Here is a 23,995-nt window from a genome sequence, read left to right on the forward strand (position 1 = left end):
ACATCTCAAAGTACCGCATACTTTTGGAGTTCAGTGACAGTCATGCAATAACCTCACAGGAAGCAATGAGATGCATGACCTGTTAATCTTTTTTTCTTGGTATTGGTTGAGAGAGGAATGTTCGCCAAGGCACTTGGAGAGCTCCTTGCTGTTCTTTAAACACTGCCCCATCTCCCTCACTGTCGCTGCTGTCAAACCTACTCAACAGCAGCCTTGCTTCTGCCTTCACCCCCACCAAGCTCCTCGGCCTCCCACCCCCAACATTCCAGGACAATTCTAACGCTCACGGCCTCAAATTTGATGACAGCAAGCTTGAGCTGGCGTTTATTCTTGACCAATCTGGCCATTCATCATCAGATTTGGCTCAACCACCTCAAGCAATATCATCTCTCCTTCTGAGCTGCCAGGTCCTCCTACTGTCTTAAAGGGCAAGGATAATTCCAAACTCCTGTGGCACCACACCCCACCCTTTCCATCCTCATGCCAAGTGTGAGCTTATGAATTTGTACATCTTCAAATCTGAGACGATCTCCTGAGCTGCCTCAGTTTCCTTCTGCCCCACTGAATATCTTGCTTCAAGCCAGCTGCTTTGAACTCTCATCACTCATCTTCTTCATAAGACCCACCACTTGTTTCCTTAACCCCTCTCCTGAATCAACACTTGATCATTGAACCTTTCCATGGCCCATTTTTTGCTAAAACCATTAATTTCTCGCTCTCCTCTGACATTATCTTTTCCCCTTTCAAAACTATTATAATCAAGACCCTCTTTACAATCTCCATCCTGAACTCCTTCATCCTCTCTACCTATTCCAAATTCCTTTTCTTCTCTAAAATCTTGAACATGTCATTCACAGTGAACCCACACCCTCCTCTCCGTGTTTGAATCTTTCAGTCTAGTTTTGATCCTGACCGTAGCAATGAGACGCAGTAGGACTTGCATGCCACCTGAACACTGCCCACTTTGCACCCCAACACTTTTTCCATTAGGCATATTCTTAGGGAAATCTAGGCTTCCTTTCTTTACCTCTCCTGAGAAATAAATCAAACATTGTTATTAATATCTCTATCGACGTTATGTCCTTCAACATATATCGATTTGAGTTCCATTGTAAAGGTGCCAATTGACCCCAGTGAACAACGTTTTCTGGGAATCCACATGTCTGCTAAGTTGATTATAGTTAACACAAGGGCTCATTCATAAAATGTGTTTTCCGTATAGAATCAGCAGATAACTATAAATATTTAACAGACTTTGTACTTTTGTGTCAAAAAGCCACATACAGGAAACAAATGAATCTTTCACTCCTATGCTCATTGCCCAAATTAAGGCAAAAAGATACAAACCGGTGTACATTAGAGGCTAGACATTTAAAAAATGCTGAAATGCGCATGATGCAAGAACAGTGCAACAGCAAGACACCGACAAATATGACTGGCAATGTTTATTGTGGGCAGAGTGCCATGTGTGTCCAAATAAGGACTTGACCTGGCGACTGGATATTTTGAAACTGCTGAAAGTGATTGTCATTCCATAAGTATACATAGCACCATCAATGATCAAGGCCCGATGAGATTTAATTTTTCGACAGACTAAAAGAATGACATTGCTCAGTGTGGAGTTACACCGCTGTGCGCCGGCGCAGCTTCACTGGGGGGGTGGGGGGTGACGCGTTCGCTCCTGAAGTCCAACGTCATGACGTTGCGTGTAACAGCTGGATGGAATGTTGCTACAATGGCCGCGGCGTTCTACAGGGCGATGTGTCGGGGCGGCCGGCTGTACAGGTAATTGACGGCAAATTGTGACTCCTTGCTTCCATATTGTAACATATCGCTCCCGCGTCAGAGCAGAGTGGCGCGCGGAGTCTGCGGCGGACTTGCGAAACTGAAAGAAGTGGCAGTGTAACAGTGTAGGCGAAGCGCTCTGCTCCACCGTCCCACTGCCGTGTTTAATGTATGGTGTTTTTTTTTGTCTTTTAAAAGGACCGTCTCCTCGGCTTTGTCCCACAGCAGGTGCCCCTATAGAAGGTGGCAGAGAGTTGCGCTGGGACTGGGAGCAACACTGGCCGCTATTCCCATTTCACAGGTACAATTTGTACAGTTGTTAAAATTGTGCGTTGAAAAATAATGCAGTTGAGAGAAGTAGTTCATGCGTGTGGTTAAGACCTGTGAATGCTGATGACTAATGTTGTGGAAGTTGAGTATTTGAGAGCAGTAATAGTTGGGCATCTAGCCTGATGATGGCAATCAATACTTTTGTATAATTTTATTGTTAGACCATTAAAATCAAAACCCTTAATACATTTTAGGCCAGATCTGTGACACCAGCAGATGATACAGTTCCATTCTGTTGGTGACTTACTTAGTCACTGAAGGATATTGCTGTGACATTAGGTAGTTAATACAATAGTGAAAATTAATAATCAAAGCCTGGGTAATCAGCAAGCCTGCCTCTCACAATGAAGCATCGTGATTAAACATTCCTACCCATCAGCAGCCATGCAATCATGTACTTCATTGGCTGTAAAATGCTTTGGGATGTCCTGAGGTTGTGAGAGGTGCTATATAATTCAAGTTCATTCTTTAATTTCCTGGGAGAGGCCAAAAAACAGATGAAGAAGGGTCACAGACCTGAAACATTAACTCTTTCTCTCCATAGATGCTGCCTGACCTGCTGAGATTTCCAGCATTTTCTGTGTTTATTTCAGATTCCAGCATCAGCAGTACCCTGTATTTTGGTTTTGTATTTAAAAACCCACGGTCATGTAGGGAGAAAAACATCTGGAAAATTCCTCTCTGATCCCTTTAGGTTATCAAAATTAGTACTTCAACTACCTTAAGTCACGATCTCCTCCCCTCCCAGGAACTGGGCCTGCTCTCTTTTTAAGGTATGGTGTCAACACTCAGCGAACGAGCTGACAACTTCTTCCATTGTTACGTAAGAACATAAGAAACAGGAGCAGGAGAAGGCCATACGGCCCCTCGAGCCTGCTCCGCCATTTAATACAATCATGGCTGATCCGATCATGGACTCAGGTCCACTGTATCATCGGCAAACTTGGCTACGGTACACTCAGTCCCTTCCTCCAAGTCGTTAATATAGATTGTAAATAGTTGGGGTCCCAGCACTGATCCCTGTGAAGTTCTTCTATCTCTGGGAAAAGTAGAACCACCGAACATCTAGCCTTTTGTAACTTATACACGTGACCCCAGTTTTTCAATAGGAACACAATCTAGCCCTTTATTTGTATACCTCTGTTAAATCACCCTGAAGTCTACATGTCTCTAAAGTGAAAAGACCCAGATTTTTAACCCTGTCTGAGTAACTATGGTTGTTTAAGCTGGGAATCATTCTTGTGATCATCTTCTGCACCTTCTCCAAAGACTCTATGTCCCACCATTTGAGGGGACCAAAACTGAACTTGGTATTCTAAATGTGGTCCAACCTAGGTCTTCTACAAGGACAAACTGATGTGCTTTATTTTATATTGAATAGACCTGTTAATACAACTTAATACCCTATTTGCTTTGGTTATGACTTCTTGGCATTAGAACATAAGAACATAAATAGGAGCAGGAGTAGGCCATATGGCCCTTTGAGCCTGCTCCGCTAATAAGATCATGGCTGATACTATCGTGGACTCTGATCCACTTCCCTGCCCGCTCCCCATAGCCCCTTATTCCCTTATCACCTGGCCTTTCCCAATCTTTTCACTTCAAAGCTTTCCACTGCATCCACTTCTCTATAGGTGGCTATTTGCTCTAGACATCCCCTCCTCTCTTTGCCACTGGAGGAGAGTGAGTGGAGAAATAATGGTGAGAAATTATCATTTAAGAAACTATCTATTTCTGTCTTAAATTTATGCAATATCCCAGCTTTCACAGCTCTCTGAGGCAGCGAATTCCACAGATTTACAACCCTCAGAGAAGAAATTTCTCCTCATCTCAGTTTTAAATGGGCGGCCCCTTATTCTAAGATCATGCCCTCTAGTTCTAGTCTCCCCCATCAGTGGAAACATCCTCTCTGTATCCTCCTTGTCAAGCCCCCTCATAATCTTATACGTTTCGATAAGATCACCTCTCATTCTTCTGAATTCCGATGAGTAGAGGCCCAACCTACTCAACCTTTCCTCATAAGTCAACCCCCTCATCTCCGGAATCAACCTACTGAACCTTCTCTGAACTGCCTCCAAAGCAAGTATATCCTTTCGTAAATAAGGAAACCAAAACTCCAGGTGTGGCCTCACCAGTATCCTGTATAACTGTAGCAAGACTTCCCTGCTTTTATACTCCATCCCCTTTGCAATAAAGGCCAAGATACCATTGGCCTTCCTGATCACTTGCTGTAGCTGCATGCTAACCTTTTGTGTTTCATGCACAAGTACCCCCAGGTCCCGCTGTACTGCAGCACTTTGCAATCTTTCTCCATTTAAATAATAACTTGCTCTTTGATTTTTTTAATCTCCTCCAGCTCCGCACCCCCACCCCCCCCCCCCCCCCCAAATGTCTGCGCTCCTCTAATTCTGCCCTCTTGAACATTCCTGATTATAATTGCTCAACCATTGGGGGCCATGTCTTCTGTTGCCTAGGCCCCAAGCCTCTGGAACTGCCTACCTAAAGCTCTCTGCCTCTCTACCGCTCTACCTCTCTTTCTTCCTTCAAGACGTTCCTTAAACCATACCTCTTTGACCAAACCTTTGGTCACCTGCGCTAATATCTATTTATGCGGCTCGGTGCCAATTTTTTGAATCTCGTATTACACCTGTGAAGCGCCTTGGGATGTTTCACTATGTTAAAGGCGTTATATAAATACAAGTTGTTTGTTTTTGAGCACCATAAAAAGAAAAATTGTGAGCTATCGTGATTTTTTCCCCCCTTTCCATTCACCGCAGCTTGTAGAATCGTTCCTTTGTAAAAATCCTACACGCCATCTTGTACGTTGACAGAGCACCATCCCTGACTGAGGTGCTAGCTACTCGGGTAGAAATTTATTATTAGACATGAGTCTACCCCTTGGGTAATGTCAGTACATTGTTAATAAGCAATATCTCACTGTGACTATTTTGTAAGGATTTTACTTAGTTAATCAATTTGGGAAAACTTTCCTACATAAATCCAATTTTGCTGTAAGGGATATTTACACTTGTTTGACTATTAAAGACACTTAGATTTTAAGAAAAATTGTACCTATCCATCTTCACATGTTATCCAGAGGCACATTATGTATAATTCAACCACAATGTAGCAACATGAATTTTACTGGCAGGATGCATTGGAATGCTAACATTGTTTGTAAGGATTGAACATTTATTGTCCTTTTGCTCTTTTTTTTTTTATAGTTGAATATTGATAAATGCATCATTGGTTTTCCAATAAATATAGCTGCAGCATTGACTTTTTTTCTTGCGGGCTTTTGAGCAGAGACTAATCACTAATCCGGTATCTGATCTAGCACGGTGCCCTCTACAAGATATCTCTGGCGTCTGAGCAAGATAAAAAAAACAGCAAGGCTCTTCAACCAATTCGATTGAAGAATCTTCACAGAGACATGCAGAATCTAAACCAGAAAGTATAAATTAGATTTAAATCCTGTACAAAAAGCGAAATAAAGATTGGGAGAGACGGATGTGATTAAGAGAGTGAGATAAAAGAGATGGACAAATTTATTTCTGAAGGAATGAGACTTCACACATCTAAAAATTAAATTTTCGGGGCCAGAGAGATTAGCAGTAATTATCACGCCGTTAAAAATTCACTTACTCCTAAATGCACCAACCCTAACTTTTACTGGCATGTTTAGTGGGCAAGTAGCCCAACTTCATACCATTGCATGTCTTCCAATGCTGCATCAACGAGGTACTGTTATAGCGCAGCCTGTGGAGCAACAGGGTAACTCAGACTCCAGGATTTCCACGTTTAATTGTGCATATACGGACTATGAAAGTTGCTGTCTGATTTACTCTATAATAATGATGAGCACTGATGGCTTCAACATTATTATTAACACAAAATCCGGACCAATCTCTGTGATTGAAGAAACTGCTGTTTATCTCTCTTTTTCCTAACCTTACTAAAATGCTTGCTTACATTTAAATTTTCAGTTCTGATGAAGCGTATACATCTGAATATTTTCTATGTTTCTATGAAACAGTAACTCGTTCAAACAATTTAATTGAATGGAAAAGGTATATTGAAATAATATGATTGGATATGGTGTGTTCATTTGGTCTAGATTATTAACTATAGGGCTGGATTTTTGAGAGGTTTACGACCGGGTTTGACCCTCCGCGGCGAAAGCCCGGTCGCAAAGCCCGGGCGGGATCCTCGGTTACCAGTTTGTGACAGCGATGGGACATACTGCTGGGGAGAGGTGCGCCGGACATGTTAAGACGCGGATTGCATTATTACCGTTCGAGTTTCAGCACTCTCCCGACCCGTACGCCGTGTCCAGACTGCAGCCCTGCTAGCAGCAGTAAGCTAGAAAACCTGCAAAAAAGGTAAGTTAGTTAAAGTTTTTTTTTTTCAGTGATTTGGTAGCTAGGGGTCTTGGTAATGTTATTTGAATGTTTTTTTTGATTTCCCCCCCCCCCCCCCCCCTCCCTAGGCCCCTCTCGCAGCACAAATGACCTCTCGCTACTGTTGGCAAGGATCGCATTTTGTGCCGCGAATGAATGTGCAATGCCTCCCTTAGCAACGTGCCCTTGGCACAGACCCCAAAGGCCAAAAGTTCGGCCTAAAATTGGTAGCGCAGTGAAAATGGTAATTTTCACGTATTGCTACCGTTTTCGTCCAAAACCCGAAAATCCAGCCCATACTGATTGTATTGTGTATCTATGGATGCTGCTTTTTCCAGTTCCAGGTAGAAATATCCATACCTAACATTTGCATTTATTTTCTGCCACAGTCTCAATCAACATCTCTTACTCATGAAGATTTAATCAAACGGGCTGTCTCATTGGTAACTGATGGTGCCAATACCTTTCTGTCACAAACAACACTGGCACTAATTGATTCTTTGACAGAATATATTAAGGTATGCTGAAGCAGAATTGCTTTTTGTTTGCTAAAGTTACAATTTATAAATTTTTGTTTCCTTTCCTGTGGGAGTTTTCATCACCAGTGCTTCCTTCAGCTGCAAGGCCAGCAGACCTGCATGTTACAGTAGTTTAAACTTTCTTTTGCTACTCTGATCCTCTGATAGGAGGTTTCTAGCAAACTGTGAGTTTTTGTTCCTGAATTGAGAATGTGGAACTTGCTACCACAAGGAGCGGTTGAAGCGAATAGTAGAAATGCATTTAAGGGGAGACTGGATAAGCAGATGAGGGGGAAGGGAATAGAGGGTTATGCTGATGAGAGATAGATGTGGAAAGACAGGAGAAGGTTTGACTGGAGCATAAACGCCAGCATGGGCGTTGGGCTGAATGGCTTGTTTCTGTGCCGTATATCCTATGTTTTGGCCCACATATGGTGTTCTATCTGGGCACCTTAGATTCCTAGTGATAAGCAAGCTGACCTCCCCGACCATGTCTACATATATAGAATAGTCCAACACAGAAGGAGGCCATTTGGCCCATCGAATCTGCAACGTAGTTCAAAAACAGATGCTGCGTGTTACTAGAATTTTGTTATTCAATTTATTTTGTTTTAAATGAGTAAAGTTGCTGTTCAGAGAATTATCAAAGACTGTACATGTGTAAATTTGTAGAAACTTAAAGAATGCAAAGTATGACAGCTAGATAGCTGTCCATTAGATTAAGGAAACTGACTTTGTCTTTTATTTAATGTTTGCTTTCTAAAATAAATGCTGTCTTCTCATAAATATCTTGGTCTACTCCAGGCAGTCCACACCCTGATCTCACTTCAGCGGCAGTATACTGGCCTAGCTGGCAAGATAAGCGATAAAGAGGAAGATGCTATTTGGCAGATCATAATTGAGGCTCGTGTAACGGTACGTTTCAGTGTTTGCTCTCAAATTATATGTACTTTAAAGCTATAATGGGCAGAGAACATTTTCCTATTTCAGGCTTCCAGTGTCAGTAACCGGAACTCCCAAATCACATATAACACCGATTGCTGCAAAGTAAAACCTTCTGCTATTCTGCCGCAACACTGTCCTTTATCCCCAACGTCAGAACAGCATTCCTTACTTTGCCAGTCAGTCCATTTCCCACACTAACCAGATTGAGTTTGCCAATCTAGTTTCAAATTAAAGTCATGTTTTGTGCTTGGAGTCCACATGTACAAGAAGCAAAATTGAGACTGCCCAAACTCATTTCATCTCGGGCCTGTATGCCAGAAATGAGGGGCCTTCATCCCATCGGGCAAGCTGGATTTAAATCCAGGTCCCAGAGGTGCAAAGAGTCCATTCCATGTGTTGTTCACTCCTTGTGTGAAGTAAAGCTTCCACATATTGAACCCACTGCAGCACTTCCTGTAAATAAAAAAAAGGTTGGGAACATGCTGTGAATAAGCACACAGATAAAATTGTAACAAAATACTGTTTATTATGAAACTACCTTTTCTAGTGCCAATTTACAGAAGTTATAAGAAAATTATGAATGAGGAAGCCATTCTGCCCGTCCATCCACAATGAATCCTAAAGTATCCCCACTGCAGCATCTAATTGGTTCTTGTATGATTCTAGGTTTTTCACTTCCACTACTCCATTGGAGAGTCCATTCCGTGTAGATCACTCCTTGTGTGAAGTAAAGATTCCACATATTGACCTTAAATTTGCCTTTGACTAGTTTGAACCTCTGATCCTTTGTCGACTCTTCCAGTTTAATTTAAAGTAATTATTTAAAAAAAACAAGCATTATTTTCCAAAGGGAGAGATGCATAGAATGATGCATATTTTAAACAAGAAACATAACTGTTTAAAAACCTTGTGTATTATTTCTAGGTAAGCTGCTAGTGATTTATAACTGTTACCTTTTGTAATATAATTGCAGATGAAAACAAAGCAGGAAACTTATTTCAGTTTTGAGTCCAAGTGGATGACTGCAGTCGGCCTGTCTGAAATGGCAGCAGAGGCCGCATATCAAACAGGTATTGTGTATATTGAAGCTACAAACTGGACCTGTGTATATTGAAGCTACAAACAGGTATTGTGTATATTGAAGCTACAAAGACATGGTTTGGTTGCATGCTATTTAGTTATGATGCAAAAAAAAAAATACTTTTCAAATGGAGATCCAAATGTCATGAAAAAGGTATGAGTGTGCTGTCAACTGGAAGAGTTGTTTGTGTTCAGTGCAATACAATTAATATCTACTGAGATCAACGAATGATGCATGCACCATTTAGCATCTGATAAATGGGAAAATAATTGCAATTTTACATGTTCTTGCTAATGTGACTTGCAGAAACCAAATGCCACTCTAAGATGCAATGTAAATACTTGGGCAGCATTATTTTAAATGTTTATATATAAAAAATAGTGTTGTGAACAATTAAGCTGAAGAATTTAAGTTTTGAAGTATATTGCCCAGATAGGTAGCCTATTGATGACTTGTGATCAGTAGAAATCTGCGGATGTACAGAGCAACAACAGATACTTACATTTATATAGTGCCTTGAACGTAGTAAAACATCATCTTGAGACATCCAATACAGTGCTGAATTCTGGATGGTGTACTGTGAACCCATGTCCATCAGAAAGTGAGTTGAGTGTGGACATCATTGTTTTTTGTAGGACCCTTGCAATCGCCAGAAAAGATGCATTTGATGTCTGCCTGGAATATTGGACCCCGGAAGTGAAAAGACCAAATGCTGCCATATTTGATCAGATAATTTTGTCTCCTTCCCTCCCTCATTGTTAATTTTATTATCATAGGAACAGGAGTGGCCATTCAGCCCCTCGAGAGTGTTTCACCATTCAATTTGACCATGGCTGATCTGTATCTCAACTCCATTTAGTGCTTCAGTACAGAGGGACCTGGGGGTTCTTGTGCATGAAATACAAAAAGTTAATATGCAGGTACAGCAAGGCAAATGGAATGTTGGCCTTTATTGCAAGGGGGCTAGAGTATAAAAGCAAAGAAGTCCTGCTACAACTGTACAGGGTATTGGTAAGGCCACACCTGGAGTACTGCGTACAAATTTGGTCTCTGTATTTAAGGAAGAATATACTTGCAGTGGAGGCTATTTAGAGAATGTTCACTAGGTTGATTCCGGAGATGAGTGGGTTGACTTATGAAGGTAGGTTGGGTCTATACTCATTGGACTCAGAAGCTTCAGGAGTTATGGAAACCTATAAAAGATGAGTGGGCTGAACAAGTTGGATGCAGAGAGTATATTTCCACTCATAGGGAAAACTAAAACTAGGGGGCATGGTCTCAGAATAAGGGGCCGCCCATTTAAAATTGAGACGAGGAGGAATTTCTTCTCTCTGAGGGTCGTACATCTGTGGAATTCTCTGCCCGAGAGCTGTAGAGGCTGGGTCATTGAATATATTTAAGGCGGAGATAGACAGATTTTTGAGAGATAATGGAGTAAAGGGTTATGGGGAGCGGGCAGGGAAGTGGAGCTGAGTCCATGATCTTATTAAATGGTGGAGCAGGCTTGAGGGGTCAAATGACCTAATCCTTCTCCTATTTCTTGTGTTTACCCGTCTCTGCTCCATATCCCTTGATACCCTTACCCACCAAAAATCTATTTATCTCAGTCTTGAAACGTTCAATTGGCCCAGCATCCACAGCCTTTTGGTTGAGAGCTTCCAGATTTTCACTATCCTTTGTGTGGACAAAGTGTTTCCTAACTGACCTAGTTCTAATTCTAAGATTCTTTTCCCCAGGTGCAGATCCAGCCTCAATAACTGCACACACCCATATACAGATGGCACAGAGTCAGGTGAGAGAGATGAAACAATTGGCCCTAAAAGCTGAGGCTAAATTGGCTGAAGTACAGGTCGAAGAAATTCATATAAAAAGAACAGAAGAGGCTGCAGTGACAGCCACTCAACAGGCTGCAAATCTGGCAGCAGCAGAAGAAATACCTGAACAGTATTTACGGGAAGACTAACCTGTATAAATAAATGATTCACTGCATTTTAGAATCAGGGAAATGTAGCTTGTGTGAACTCTTTGCAAATGTTTGTAAATTGTACCAATAACAATTTTGTAATAAACAGTCGATTCTTTTTGTTGAGACCTTTTAAGAATTCATCATTTTAGGCCCTATAAAAATATTCTCAATAGAATTGCTAACAGCAATGATTCTAGCTGTGTCAGCTCTTCGACTTTAACAAAATTGATATATTTTATTATGTTAATTGTGAGAGTGAGCTGGACCATCAATCTTGTATTAGGTCATCATCATAGGCAGTCCCTCAAAATTGAGGAAGACTTGCTTCCACTCTAAAAATGAGTTTCATGATGACTGTACAGTCCAATGCGGGAAATACAGTCTCTGTCATAGGTGGGGCAAACAGTGGTTGAAGGAAAGGGTGGGGAACCGGGTTTGCCGCATGTTCCTTCCACTGTCTGCATTTGATTTCTGCATGCTCTTGGCGACGAGTGTTATGTATGTGTAACCCACAGTGGGAATATGATCTTTAGCATCTGTCTTTAATGACCAAAAAGTACCCTTCGTTCCTTCAGCATAGCCCCAAAATAATGTTCAAACAGCTCTTAAGCATGTCTGTCATTGAGCTACACAGAAGGCTGATCAAGCTGGAAAGATGAGGAGCCACATGTTTGGGAGAGAACCACTTCTGATTTTCATTCCAGCTCTCCTTTCCTTACTTGCATTCCTATAATCTTCCCTTAAATATAAAAATAAACATACAACCAAATAAAGTGTCCCATCAAGCTTCCTCCCCAATGGACCGAGCATAATTTAATTTATAATATTTCCCCGAGGCAACCAGCAGCTGATTATTAAAAGCTCCACAACGATAAAACCATGGACTCCAAAAGGTAATGAAGTGAAATTTCAGGATATTATCCAAGCAGAACGCACTTTCAACTGTTGAGAAATTCCATCCACAGGAGACTGGTCTGAAGTCCCATCAGCATATGTGACAAATGCTCACAGAATATTTGTTTTTGCCTTGTCACCATAGATCAAGCTGCTTTTAAAGGAGCTTATTGGCATTAACTGCTTTTTAATGGCCCACATCTCCAGGAGGGTGGGTGTGAAATTCATCTACTCTCACCTGAAGCCTTCCTCCTCCCAATAAGTGTGTTCTGGTACTTTAGGTGATTTCTTTCTGTATTTTTCAAATTGTTTAAAGCTTGACTAAACAGACCAAAGGTTTTAAATTAGAGTGTAACTGGGTTACCACTTTGGTAGATACATACATACTCCAGTGTCTAATGAAAATAACTCAGTGGGAATTTGCATAGTGGTTTTGTTTCACTTGTTAACTTCAAAATGACTGTCATGAAATGGATTTTTCAAATTTATTTCCTTCTGTCTACGAATGCTTAAAAGCATTAAAAAGTACAAGTGGATGAATAGTTTATTCTGTTTAGTGTAACACAAATAAAACCATGTGAGTCATTGGGGTTGATTGAGATTTGGGAGGAATATGGGGCTATTAGCAGTCAATCATACTGCAATATGATTGTACTGCTTCTCAAACAGCCAATAGAAACTATGTGCAGGAGTAGGCCATTCAGCACTTCGAGCCTGCACCACCATTCAATAAGATCATGGCTCATCATTCACCTCAGTACCCCTTTCCTGCTTTCTCTCCATACCCCTTGATCTCTTTAGCCGTAAGGGCCATATCTAACTCCCTCTTGAATATATCCAATGAACTGGCATCAACAACTCTCTGTGGTAGGGAATTCCACAGGTTAACAACTCTGAGTGAAGAAGTTTCTCATCAGTCCTAAATGGCTTACCCCTTATCCTTAGACTATGTCCCCTGGTTCTGGACTTCCCCAACATCGGGAACATTCTTCCTACACCTAACCTGTCCAGTCCCGTCAGAATTTTATGTGTTTCTATGAGATCCCCTCTCATCCTTCTAAACTCCAGTGAATACAGGCCCAGTCGACCCAATCTCTCCTCATGTGTCAATCCTGCCATCCCGGGAATCAGTCTAGTGAACCTTCGCTGCACTCCTTCAATAGCAAAAATGTCATTCCTCAGATTAGGAGACCAAAACTGAACACAATATTCCAGATGAGGCCTCACTAAGGCCCTGTACAACTGCAAGCCTCCCTGCTCCTATACTCAACCCCCCCTAGCTATAAAGGCCAACATCGGTAGTGGGTAAAATGATGGAATCAATTATTAAGGATGTCATAGCAGCGCATTTGGAAAGAGGTGACATGATAGGTCCAAGTCAGCATGGATTTGTGAAAGAGAAATCATGCTTGACAAATCTTCTGGAATTTTTTGAGGATGTTTCCAGTAGAGTGGACAAGGGAGAACCAGTTGATGTAGTATATTTGGACTTTCAGAAGGCTTTCGACAAGGTCCCACACAAAAGAGATTAATGTGCAAAGTTAAAGCACATGGGATTAGAGGTAGTGCCCTGACGTGGATTGAGAACTGGTTGGCAGACAGGAAGCAAAGAGTAGGAGTAAATGGGTACTTTTCAGAATGGCAGGCAGTGACTAGTGGGGTACCGCAAGGTTCTGTGCTGGGGCCCCAGCTGTTTACATTGTACATTAATGATTTGGACGAGGGGATTAAATGTAGTATCTCCAAATTTGCGGATGACACTAAGTTGGGTTGCAGTGTGAGCTGCGAGGAGGATGCTATGAGGCTGCAGAATGACTTGGATAGGTTAGGTGAGTGGGCAAATGCATGGCAGATGAAGTATAATGTGGATAAATGTGAGGTTATCCACTTTGGTGGTAAAAACAGAGAGACAGACTATTATCTGAATGGTGACAGATTAGGAAAAGGGGAGGTGCAACGAGACCTGGGTGTCATGGTACATCAGTCATGGAAGGTTGGCATGCAGGTACAGCAGGCGGTTAACAAAGCAAATGGCATGTTGGCCTTCATAGCGAGGGGATTTGAGTACAGGGGCAGGGAGGTGTTGCTACAGTTGTACAGGGCCTTGGTGAGGCCACAACTGGAGTATTGTGTACAATTTTGGTCTCCTAACTTGAGGAATGACATTCTTGCTATTGAAGGAGTGCAGCGAAGGTTCACCAGACTGATTCCCGGGATGGCGGGACTGACCTATCAAGAAAGACTGGATCAACTGGGCTTGTATTCACTGGAGTTCAGAAGAATGAGAGGGGATCTCATAGAAACGTTTAAAATTCTGATGGGTTTAGACAGGTTAGATGCAGGAAGAATGTTCCCAATGTTGGGGAAGTCCAGAACCAGGGGTCACAGTCTAAGGATAAGGGGTAAGCCATTTAGGACCGAGATAAGGAGAAACTTCTTCACCCAGAGAGTGGTGAACCTGTGGAATTCTCTACCACAGAAAGTTGTTGAGGCCAATTCACTAAATATATTCAAAAAGGAGTTAGATGTAGTCCTTACTACTAGGGGGATCAAGGGGTATGGTGAGAAAGCAGGAATGGGGTACTGAAGTTGCATGTTCAGCCATGAACTCATTGAATGGCGGTGCAGGCTCGAAGGGCCGAATGGCCTACTCCTGCACCTATTTTCTATGTTTTTATACCATTTGCCGCCTTCACATCCTGCTGTAACTGCATGCCAACCTTCAATGACTGATGTACCATGACACCCAGGTCTTGTTGCACCTCCCCTTTTCCTAATCTGCCACCATTCAGATAATATTCTGCCTTTGTGTTTTTGTCATCAAAGTGGATAACCTCACATTGCAACTTAATTCTGCGACTGCTGAATGTTGCACATGCTCATCACCAATGCCCTTTAACATACAAAAAAATGACTATTTTTCACCAACAACAACTTACCGGTACATTTATCTTGTGCCTTTAACGTCGTTAAAAAATCCCAAGGTGCTTCGCAGGAGTATTATCAAATAAAATTTGACCCCGAGCCACAACATAAGATATTAGGACAGTTGAGGTAGGTCTTAAGGAGCATCTTAAAGGAGGAGCGAGCAGGAGTGGTTTAGGGAGGGAATTCCAGAGCTTAGGACCCAGGCAGCTGAAGGCACGGCTGCAAATGGTAGAATGATAAAAATCGGAGATGTCCAAAAGGTTGGAATTTGGAGGAACACAAAGATCTCGAGGGTTGTAGGGCTAATTATTCGTTCCTGGGATGTGGGCGTCACTGACAAGGCCAGCATTTATTGCCCATCCCTAATTGCACGAGAAGATTGTGGTGAGCCACCTTCTTGAACCGCTGTAGTCCGTGTGATGCAGGTACTCCCACAGTGGTGTTAGGGAGGGAGTTCCAGGACTTTGACCCAGTGATGATGAAGGAACGGCGATATATTTCCAAGTCAGAATGGTGTATAACTTGGAGGGGAACCTACAGGTGATGGTGTTCCAATGCGCCTGCTGCCCTTTTCCTTCTCGGTCTCCGCTTGCTTCCGGTGAAGAGACTCGAAGTGTTCGACGCCCTCACAGATTATTCTCTTCCACTTTGAGCGATCTTGCGCCATGAATTCCCAGGTGTCGGTGGGGATGTTGAACTTCTTCAAGGAGGCCTTGAGGGTGTCCTTGAAGCGTTTCGTCTGCCCACCTGGAGCTCGTTTCCCCTGTCGGAGCTCTGAGTAGAGCGCTTGCTTTGGGAGTCTGGTAACAGTCATACGGAAAATGTGGCCCGTCCATCGGAGCTGATCGAGTGTTGTCAATGCTTCGATGCTGAGGATGTTGGCCTGCGCAAGAGCATTGACGCGCCTATCCTGCCAATGGATTTGCAGGATCTTTCTGAGGCAGCGTTGATGGTACTTTTCCAGTGCTTTGATGTGCTGCTGTATATAGTCCATGTCTCAGAAGCATATATGCGGGCAGGTATCACTACTGCTCTCGAGACCATGAGCTTTGTGCTGGTTTTAAAGTTCTGGTCTTCAAACACTCTATTCCTCAGGTGACCAAAGGCTGCGCTGGCACACTGAAGGCGGTGTTGAACCTTGTCATCGATGTCAGCCCTTGTTGACAGTAGGCGCCCGAGGTATGGAAAATGGTCCACATTGTCCAAGGCCTCATCATTGATTTTGATAATCGGGGGAGAGGAGCTTATATAACTGCACCTTATTGGATGCAAAATATCAAGAACCGCCACAGTGGTCACACACAGCAGCGCGTTCTGCTTGGCTAAAAGAACAACCACCAGCATTATCACACAGTGGCAAATTCAAGGGAAGGAGAAGTTATCTTATATTTGGTAAATTAACTGAACCAAAGAACGGTAAAATGTAACCACTGAGAGATAAGAAAAGTACCACATAAATCGAGCGGCAGTCAACCAATTACTCCATTAGAAGACAGGCATTACATTATTTGGTTGGAAGCCTATCTTCTAAAGAAATGTGAATTATTACCTCAGGCACTGCATTAAAACAGGCTACACTGACATCTAGAGAATTAGCAAACACTCAGCACTTAAAACCAAGGCAAGCGGGAAGAGGTTTGTCTACTCAAATTTGATTGCAGAGAAAAATTACAGTTTGAATACTTTTTAGTTTTATTTCTTTAAACTACAAATCAGTAAAATAAACAATAGTAACATGCAACATATAAAGGCATTGTTCAACTACTGCCGAGACTGCTGCCACCAACATGAATTGTTTCATAAATAACTTCACTCGTCTCTTAAAATTTTGAAAACAAGTTTCAGATAAAGAGCTCGATGGATTGAGGACGGGAATTTTGCTTGAAGTAAGATGAATTGTGGGCGAGTAATATACTATTACGTACTTGGCAAGTAGAGGGCTTTGAGAACCAGGCTGCTCTGGATTAAACCTAAAGACAAGTGGCTCCTGTTATAGCCAATGGAGCAAGTGAAGGAAACAGGAAGGTCTGTCTCTGCGGAGAACACATGCCACCAGCACAGTTCTGGAGGGCAGTGGAGATGAGTTTTTTGTCAACACAATAGTATAACTAAAGATATTTTGTATCTTTCAGGTTATGGCAGGGGTGTTATACTGTTATGTGCAATTAATTTAGCCAAACTATTTGCAAATTCCATGTGGTTAATCAGATTTGAAAAGTTTTTCCACAAAAAGGTTAAATGGCTAATACCTAATTGACATGAAATGTGTGGTGACAACTTTAAGTAGGCAGTGCTAATAATCAATCCTGTTACCCATAGAAACCAGCAAAGCCAAGACAGCTAATGTAGTCATTGGGTGAATGATTTCATTTCCAATGAGAAGATCTTGGGAGATGTTCTTTTGCCTGTTACCTTAAGGCACATCAATAAACTTTAAAAAAAAAGATCTTTTAACCATTCCTTTGTTAAAATAGCCTTGGCAATTAAAAATATGGTTGGGTTCACAGTACTACCCTATTTTACAAATAGAAACACATTGTAATGGAATATGATATTGCTTATGAACAGTTATTAAATTGTTCCTCTATCATGTAACCATCTCTCTCCTCTTCAGCTTCTGTCTCTTGCTCTTTTTGTTTGTTGTCCACTGTTTCCTTCTTTCTCTTCGTGTGACTCATACACTTTTTCTCACTGTCTTTCTATCTTTCTCCAATTCTTTCTTATTCTTTCGCTCCCTTTTTGTAAGCCTGGCCTACTGTCTCCTGTGCTGAATGTCTCTTGACTGAATGATTTTGATACATGATTCTGTACTGCATTTTTGTCTTAATTTTTGTGGTAAATTCCCATATAAACTGCAAGATCACGGCCAGGTGAGAATAGGCTGTAAGGTGGTTGGAAGAAAAGGCAGAGGTAATAGAGAATCTAGGCATTCGGGTGAAAGTGGGGTGGTAATGAAATCTGGGTTGGTGATGAGATGAAATGGATGTAGTTGACCCCTACTGGAGATGTGATTATACAGTCACCAGATAAGGTCAGGATCAGACTCAGCTCTTATATCCTTCACAGTTGGACACTGCCATGACTCATTGGCAAGTCTCACACATGAAGAGTAGCCAAGCAAGGTACTGGAGGTTGACCACTGCCTGTGGAAGTAGAATCCTGTGAGGGGGTCAATGCCTTCAGAAGAAAATTGTCAGGAAACAATTTGAGGAGAAAGTTGCGGAGAGAAAAATAGTAGAAGCCTGCTAAGCCAGTGTCTGCTGGTGCTCTTCTGTTCTCTTCACCTGGGCAATACATAAGTAAAAAAGAATCCATCCCTGTGTTACACAATTACTTTAAAGCAAATAGCAAGTGCATTTATCATTGAAAATCTGTTGAATTTTTTGTTCCTGTGCTACTCCAATTTATGTTCTTCAGAATTTCCAATTATGTTTGACTGGAGAAGCAGCTAACAGATACAATAGAAAGTACAGTACTAAACTTTAGAATGACAGACTGAGTTAGAGCAATTCTATTACCACAAAATGCACAGAATATGGGAATCATGTCAATATTTACCATCATTTTTTTTCCCATAGTCTCCTCCTTGGCATAATGCTGCTCCATATATGTTACCATCAGCACTTTGTATAACAAATTTTATAAAAGCATTTTATCGGTCCTTACTTTCTCAGCACCCTGCTCATTCAGCACTGTTTACAGAGCTTCTCTCAAATGTGTTGGTGCTCTTCTCATCCTTTCTTAGCACATTTGAAGTTTGTGTCATTCACTAGGCTCCACATAATCCACATCTCTGCTGGGTTCAGTTTGTGCACTACTATTAGATCTTTATAGAAGCATGGATCGAACATGAATACATCATGTATACCAAATGTCTTGAAGCCAATGTGTGAAATTGGAATTATCCCCAATCGTAACAAACACATCCCAACAAACACATCATCTATTGGGAAGAGGTCCACATCTGTTGCAGTCTGATACAGTTGTAATACAGTTCTCCTGGACATTACATAACCACCACCTCCAGCATAAGGTGGATATGGTTTATTTTCATACATGATGTCAGGAATAAAGTATTTAACTTTCTTATTTCTTTTTGGACTAGCATTGTAAATGATATGCCCAGCCAAAAGGTCATGATCTGGAGAAAAATCTTTGACATATTCAATCACATTTATTGTGTTCACAAAGACATCATCATCTCCCTTTAAAATAAATTTTGCTGAGTAGCAATCTGCAGCAAACCATCTGAGGAAATGAATCTCCTTTAGCGTCAAGTTGAAAAAACTGTCCTGGAAATCCCATTGAATGATGTCACCAAACTGTGTGTTTTCAATTGTCAGCAACTGATGCAGTGGCTGACCACGGAACCTCTCTGTAACACCCAACAGAAACACTAGTTTGACTTCAACTCCATTAATAACTCCTTCTTTTCCCCACGTGTTTCGAATTGTGGTCCGTCTATCTATGTTGGGAGCTGTCGACTTAATAACTAATAATAGAAACAATTCTTCAGTGCAACCCTTTGGTTTCAGCAAAGCTCGGAAAGTCCTGCAGTGTTTATATTCCAAGAAGTTCTCATATATCTTGGGTAGGTTTGAAGACTGGTTGATGTATGCTTTGTTTGGTAAACACTGAGTTGTCTCAGTTATATTATTACTCACTCGAGGGACCAAAACAAGATGTTTTCTTTCATTATCCTTTTCAGTTGTTGTTATCCCAGTTTGCCATTTGAAAACGACCACAAAAACTGATGCGATCAAAGCATAGCAGAATGTTTTTCTTTTTCTCTTTGAAAACATTATGAAGAGAGATAATACAGCACTGTCTCTGTAAGGTATCAAAAGGACACAACACATGTATGCGAGTACTGTACTTTTTATATATCATCAATCTGAAAACTCTCTACATCTGCTTTCCCAGCCACCCTTAGTGGTTTAAAAGTTTTATACTAATAAATTGAATTGAAACAGTTTAAAGTCCCAACAATTCTTAAGTGCACCCCGATAAAGACCCTGCCTAATTTATGTATGTGTCACTGCAATGTCTCAAACATCTACAAGTTTCTTGTATTGGTTATATAAAAGCTTTGTCGCAGCAATTTTAAAACTTTAAATATTTAGTATTATGCAAATTGTTTTGACAAACACACTTATTGCAGCTCTCTTTAGCCATTGGAAAGTAAGTTAATTGATAGACCTGCTCTAGTTCTTGGATTGATTCCAGGTCCTGCATTTCCCAGCATGCATTGCACACTGTGCTAGAGTCCAAGCATCCCCTGCTGATATTGAGATTCTGAGGTACTTTGTTTTCATATAGAATACAGAAGTAGTTTTGCAAATAATTTAAATCTTGAAATGAATGCCTTTACTCTTGAATGGAAACTATTTCTGTGGTCAGTCATCTAAAAATTAAATGTTAATGCAATTACAGATGTAGTGTTTTGGCACAGGTGGGGGAGGGACTTGCAAAGAAGAACGCGAGTCTGGTCATGTACTTCTCCTACTGACCAACTCAGAGCAACATTGGTGGAGACACTGAGCAAGTCATCTCCCTGCCAACGGCTGCATGTCTCACGAAGGCAGCAGTAAAGAGGATCAACAAATATTGGCAATGAGAGACATTTAATAATCTCACAAAAATAAAATAATGTTACTGCTTCAATTTTCTTCTGCTCTAATGTGCTGCACAGATTAATTTAGCCTTTGCTCCTACTCATTGAAGTTGGGAATCAGAATTAGTTCAATTACCATAAACCTGTTCTGATTCAACAAAATGGCAGCAACATGACAGTGCTGGCCAATGGAGAATAAGCCTGACTCGTGTTATTGCTGCTAAGTTTAGATATGCTACTGAGCTAGCTAGCTGAGCTTGTTTTAACAATAGTCTTTACAAAATGTCTTTATTTTCTCTTTGAGCACTCCAGGCTCTACTGAGAAATACAACATCAGGGAGAGAGTTGCCAGCACTGTAACCAATTAGCCAAAAAAACATATACTGCAATTAATAATAAGAAGAATTCGATAAGGCATTACTTGATTCATTAAAAAGCTGAAAGGATTTGTTATGTTCCAATAGCCCATGCCAATAGTATGGAAACTATACAGGTATTTGTTTAATGATCTGCCAAAATGTTAATAATTGTTTAGTATTGAAGGTAATTTTTCCTCAACATATTTGTAGTTGAATTCATTTTCCGGTGTCATTATAAATAATGGGTTTGACAGTCACTCCTGAGTGCTTAGCAATTGTATGCAAAAAGGATGAGAGATCTTTTTCAACATGAAATGCTTTGATGGCACTTATTTTTTCTACCTGTGGCTGCATTAAAGCATTACTCTTCAATACATTTCTAAATAGGTGAACTTTGATGGCATAATAAACGTACACAATTTCATCTATTCTCCACGGGAATGATTTAAAGCTGCAATTGTATCTTCCTTACCGTTTTCCAATTTTAAAAATGTAATTTCTTCTCCCTTTCATCAATTTGAGTAAACAAGTGTTCTTGGTTTATTGAGCTGGTCGAGCACTTGACTCCAGGACAGGAGTTCCTGAGCTTGAATTCTGCCAATTCCCACTCAGCCTTTCATTGTTCCGAGATGAATAAAATCAATACCATGTCTAAGGATGTGGTGAAAGCAGGAAACTACTCACTGTGCTTGCCACACTATTACAGTATTCATCTCCGGACACACTTAGCTGTTCAGCAAGAAAATAGGGAACAGCAGTATGTGCAATGAAGTCTGACTTCTGAGGGCGTTTTCTCTTGTAATAGAGAAGTCTTTGGAAGGAGGACCCAGATTGGCCACTGATTATGCCTCAAGTAGAAATGAGCAGAAATAATATGCTTCCTACAGAGAGGAAGAGAAAAATGTCTTAATAACTGGAGGTGCGAAAGCGATAGAGCATAAAAACTGTAAGTGATAACTTTCATCGTTTTATAATTTTATAATTTATCAAGCATGTATAAGGGGACATTTTCTGATTGGGGGTTAGTTGGGCAGGCCACGACTAGAACCCACCTCACCATTAGTGTGCTGACCCTGTCTGATTTTGTGGATATAATGTGGCTGAGCTCTTTTCCCATATTGAGCCTGGTGTTGGAAGCTCGTCAAAGATGGGGGAAGTGGAGGCAGTGCATCAGATAACGGTCATCGTTACAGAACTTTGATCCACTTTCTTGACTGCTGGGACAATGCAACAACAGCTAGCTTTATATCCCTGCCACCACCCTCGACTCCATGACTGTTGATATGCTGTCTGACTGCCTGCCTGATAACTAGTGGTGGATGAACCACAACTCTGGCGAAACATTGGCTGCTTGCTCAAGCTGAATCTGACAATGCACAATTTTAGTGGACTACTCAACCTTGAGCTACATTTATCACCAAGACTGCCTAATTCTACCTTTGTGACATTATCCTGCTCAATGTCAAATCTGTGAAGTGTGTTGGGACATTTCACTACATTACAGGTGCTTTAAGTGTAAGTTGTTGTTGTTTTGACTGTGTGACCCTCCCTTCAATTGCATTACTTAGCAATACAAGCCAAGGCACATACTTTAAATATGCCTCTTCAATGAGTTTCCAGTAAGGCTTCCCTGCTGTCCAGTGTTTGGCCAGTAATGGTCCTCTCCTCACCCAACAACCTTCTTGGTACATCCAGCGAACAATTCCTCCCAAAATGTAGAATGCAGCACTGGTTGGTGTTGAGAGGGAAGGCATTAATGTATGGTTAAAATCCACATCCCAGGAGTGGGATCAGCTCCTGAACTTCAGTTATTTTTGTCTGCTCGGTATAATGAAAGCCCTGTGTGCTGAATTGCCAGTCCATGACTGTAACCATTGCACTACTATACCCTCTTTAACACTACCATATTCTTTATAAACCCATCATACCTGTTGTTTTGTTCCAGTCCTCTGACGCTGTGATAGTTAAATGGCGCACTCCTTCCTGACTTCAGTACTGATTCCCACTGTAGATTTAAACTGAATGTAGCTCTGCAGAACAAATGTTACTCACCTATAAGGTACTTCCCATGGTCCCCTCAAGTGTGCGCATGCATGCGTACACACATACTCTTAGTCCCACAGAGATATAAATTAATCATCTTATGCACAAAAGTATAGGGAAGGGCACAGAGGTGTTTTTGCGTCAGGAACTTAGATAGAAAACAGATTCAGAAGGCAGACTTGAGAAATTGGACCAGGTGTTTAATTTTTGGTGATATTTTCCTTCCTGTGGGGTAAAAATCTAATTTCACACTGGAATTAAATTTCTCCACAGGGTGACAAAACATCTCCCTTTCCCTCACACTGTGCTCGTGTAAGCACAGCTTAAGATCACTACTGAATAATACACTTCCTTGTACATTTATGTTGCTGTGTCTACTTTTCAGCATTAATATCAAGTCCAGTCCATGATATAAATACAGATTAGACAGTAAACATTGTTTTGTTTAAACACAAGTGATCGGAATTAACCTATTTTCAAAGATTAATATGATGTCTCAATACAACATTTTTCTAATGGTATATCGATGAATGATTACAATAACTAAAAGTAACGATTTTAAGTTTTGGACTGAAAAACTATTCTTATATTTTAATTGATCCAACAGCCACTAAAACAGAACAAAGGCTGCACATCTCAAAAACCACCCATACCTATATTTGCAATTAGGTGTTTAATTAAACGGTGAGTTAAATGAGTTAAATATTATCAAAGATGCGTTTAGACCTTACCTGGTTAATGATTCAGCTTAGCTAGGTTTCCAGAACTCTCACTGGAACATGGTAATTATAAATGAAAATCCTTGAGCTGGGAGGTTCTGGTAGGTTTCAGTGCTGCTTATTTGCATACTGCGTGTTAAAGGAGCTTTAACGTCAGTGCATTACAAGGACATGCACTAAGCACCCATTCCTCAGGGATCCGGAGAGTGTGTAACTATGGAGATCTGAGATAAAGATGCGTACACTGAACATGTCTTGGTGAATTAATGGAGAGGAACAAACACTAGGGAATGGAATGTTTTAATCTGGTTAATAATCCACACGTGATTGAATGATTAATACATCATCTGGTTTTGCATTTTCCATGAGCAACAATCTGTTGATTTCAATATATTTGCTGAAAATTTGCATTT

At 41.1% G+C, this 23,995-nt stretch overlaps 2 protein-coding genes and 1 long non-coding RNA gene across 4 annotated transcripts in view; 2 read left to right on the top strand and 1 right to left on the bottom strand.

The window, feature by feature from the left end:
• The first annotated feature begins 1,700 nt into the window (after nucleotides 1-1,700).
• On the top strand, nucleotides 1,701-11,148 carry LOC139268938 (diablo IAP-binding mitochondrial protein-like). 2 transcript variants are annotated; one of them, XM_070887805.1, is made up of 7 exons: nucleotides 1,701-1,785; nucleotides 1,984-2,086; nucleotides 5,453-5,569; nucleotides 6,905-7,033; nucleotides 7,838-7,948; nucleotides 8,952-9,048; nucleotides 10,796-11,148. In XM_070887805.1, the coding sequence occupies exons 1-7, from the start codon at nucleotides 1,736-1,738 to the stop codon at nucleotides 11,020-11,022; spliced, it is 834 nt and encodes a 277-aa protein (XP_070743906.1). In that variant the 5' UTR covers nucleotides 1,701-1,735; the 3' UTR covers nucleotides 11,023-11,148. The 2 variants fall into 2 exon arrangements, with proteins under 2 accessions (XP_070743906.1, XP_070743907.1); XM_070887806.1 differs by lacking the exon at nucleotides 5,453-5,569.
• Nucleotides 11,149-18,578: 7,430 nt separating this feature from the next.
• Nucleotides 18,579-19,649, bottom strand: LOC139268284 (N-acetyllactosaminide beta-1,3-N-acetylglucosaminyltransferase 4-like). The gene has a single exon (XM_070886337.1). It carries the CDS (start codon nucleotides 19,647-19,649, stop codon nucleotides 18,579-18,581), a length of 1,071 nt encoding a protein of 356 aa, XP_070742438.1.
• A 1,961-nt stretch (nucleotides 19,650-21,610) lies between these two features.
• LOC139268285 (uncharacterized) overlaps nucleotides 21,611-23,995 on the top strand; it is a 41,182-nt gene continuing 38,797 nt past the window's right edge. Inside the window, exon 1 of the long non-coding RNA XR_011594006.1 lies at nucleotides 21,611-21,766. This is a non-coding gene — a long non-coding RNA (uncharacterized lncRNA). The remainder of the gene's footprint in view (nucleotides 21,767-23,995) is intronic.

This window comes from Pristiophorus japonicus, chromosome 8, assembly GCF_044704955.1.
Source record: "Pristiophorus japonicus isolate sPriJap1 chromosome 8, sPriJap1.hap1, whole genome shotgun sequence".
Taxonomy (NCBI): Eukaryota; Metazoa; Chordata; class Chondrichthyes; family Pristiophoridae; genus Pristiophorus; species Pristiophorus japonicus.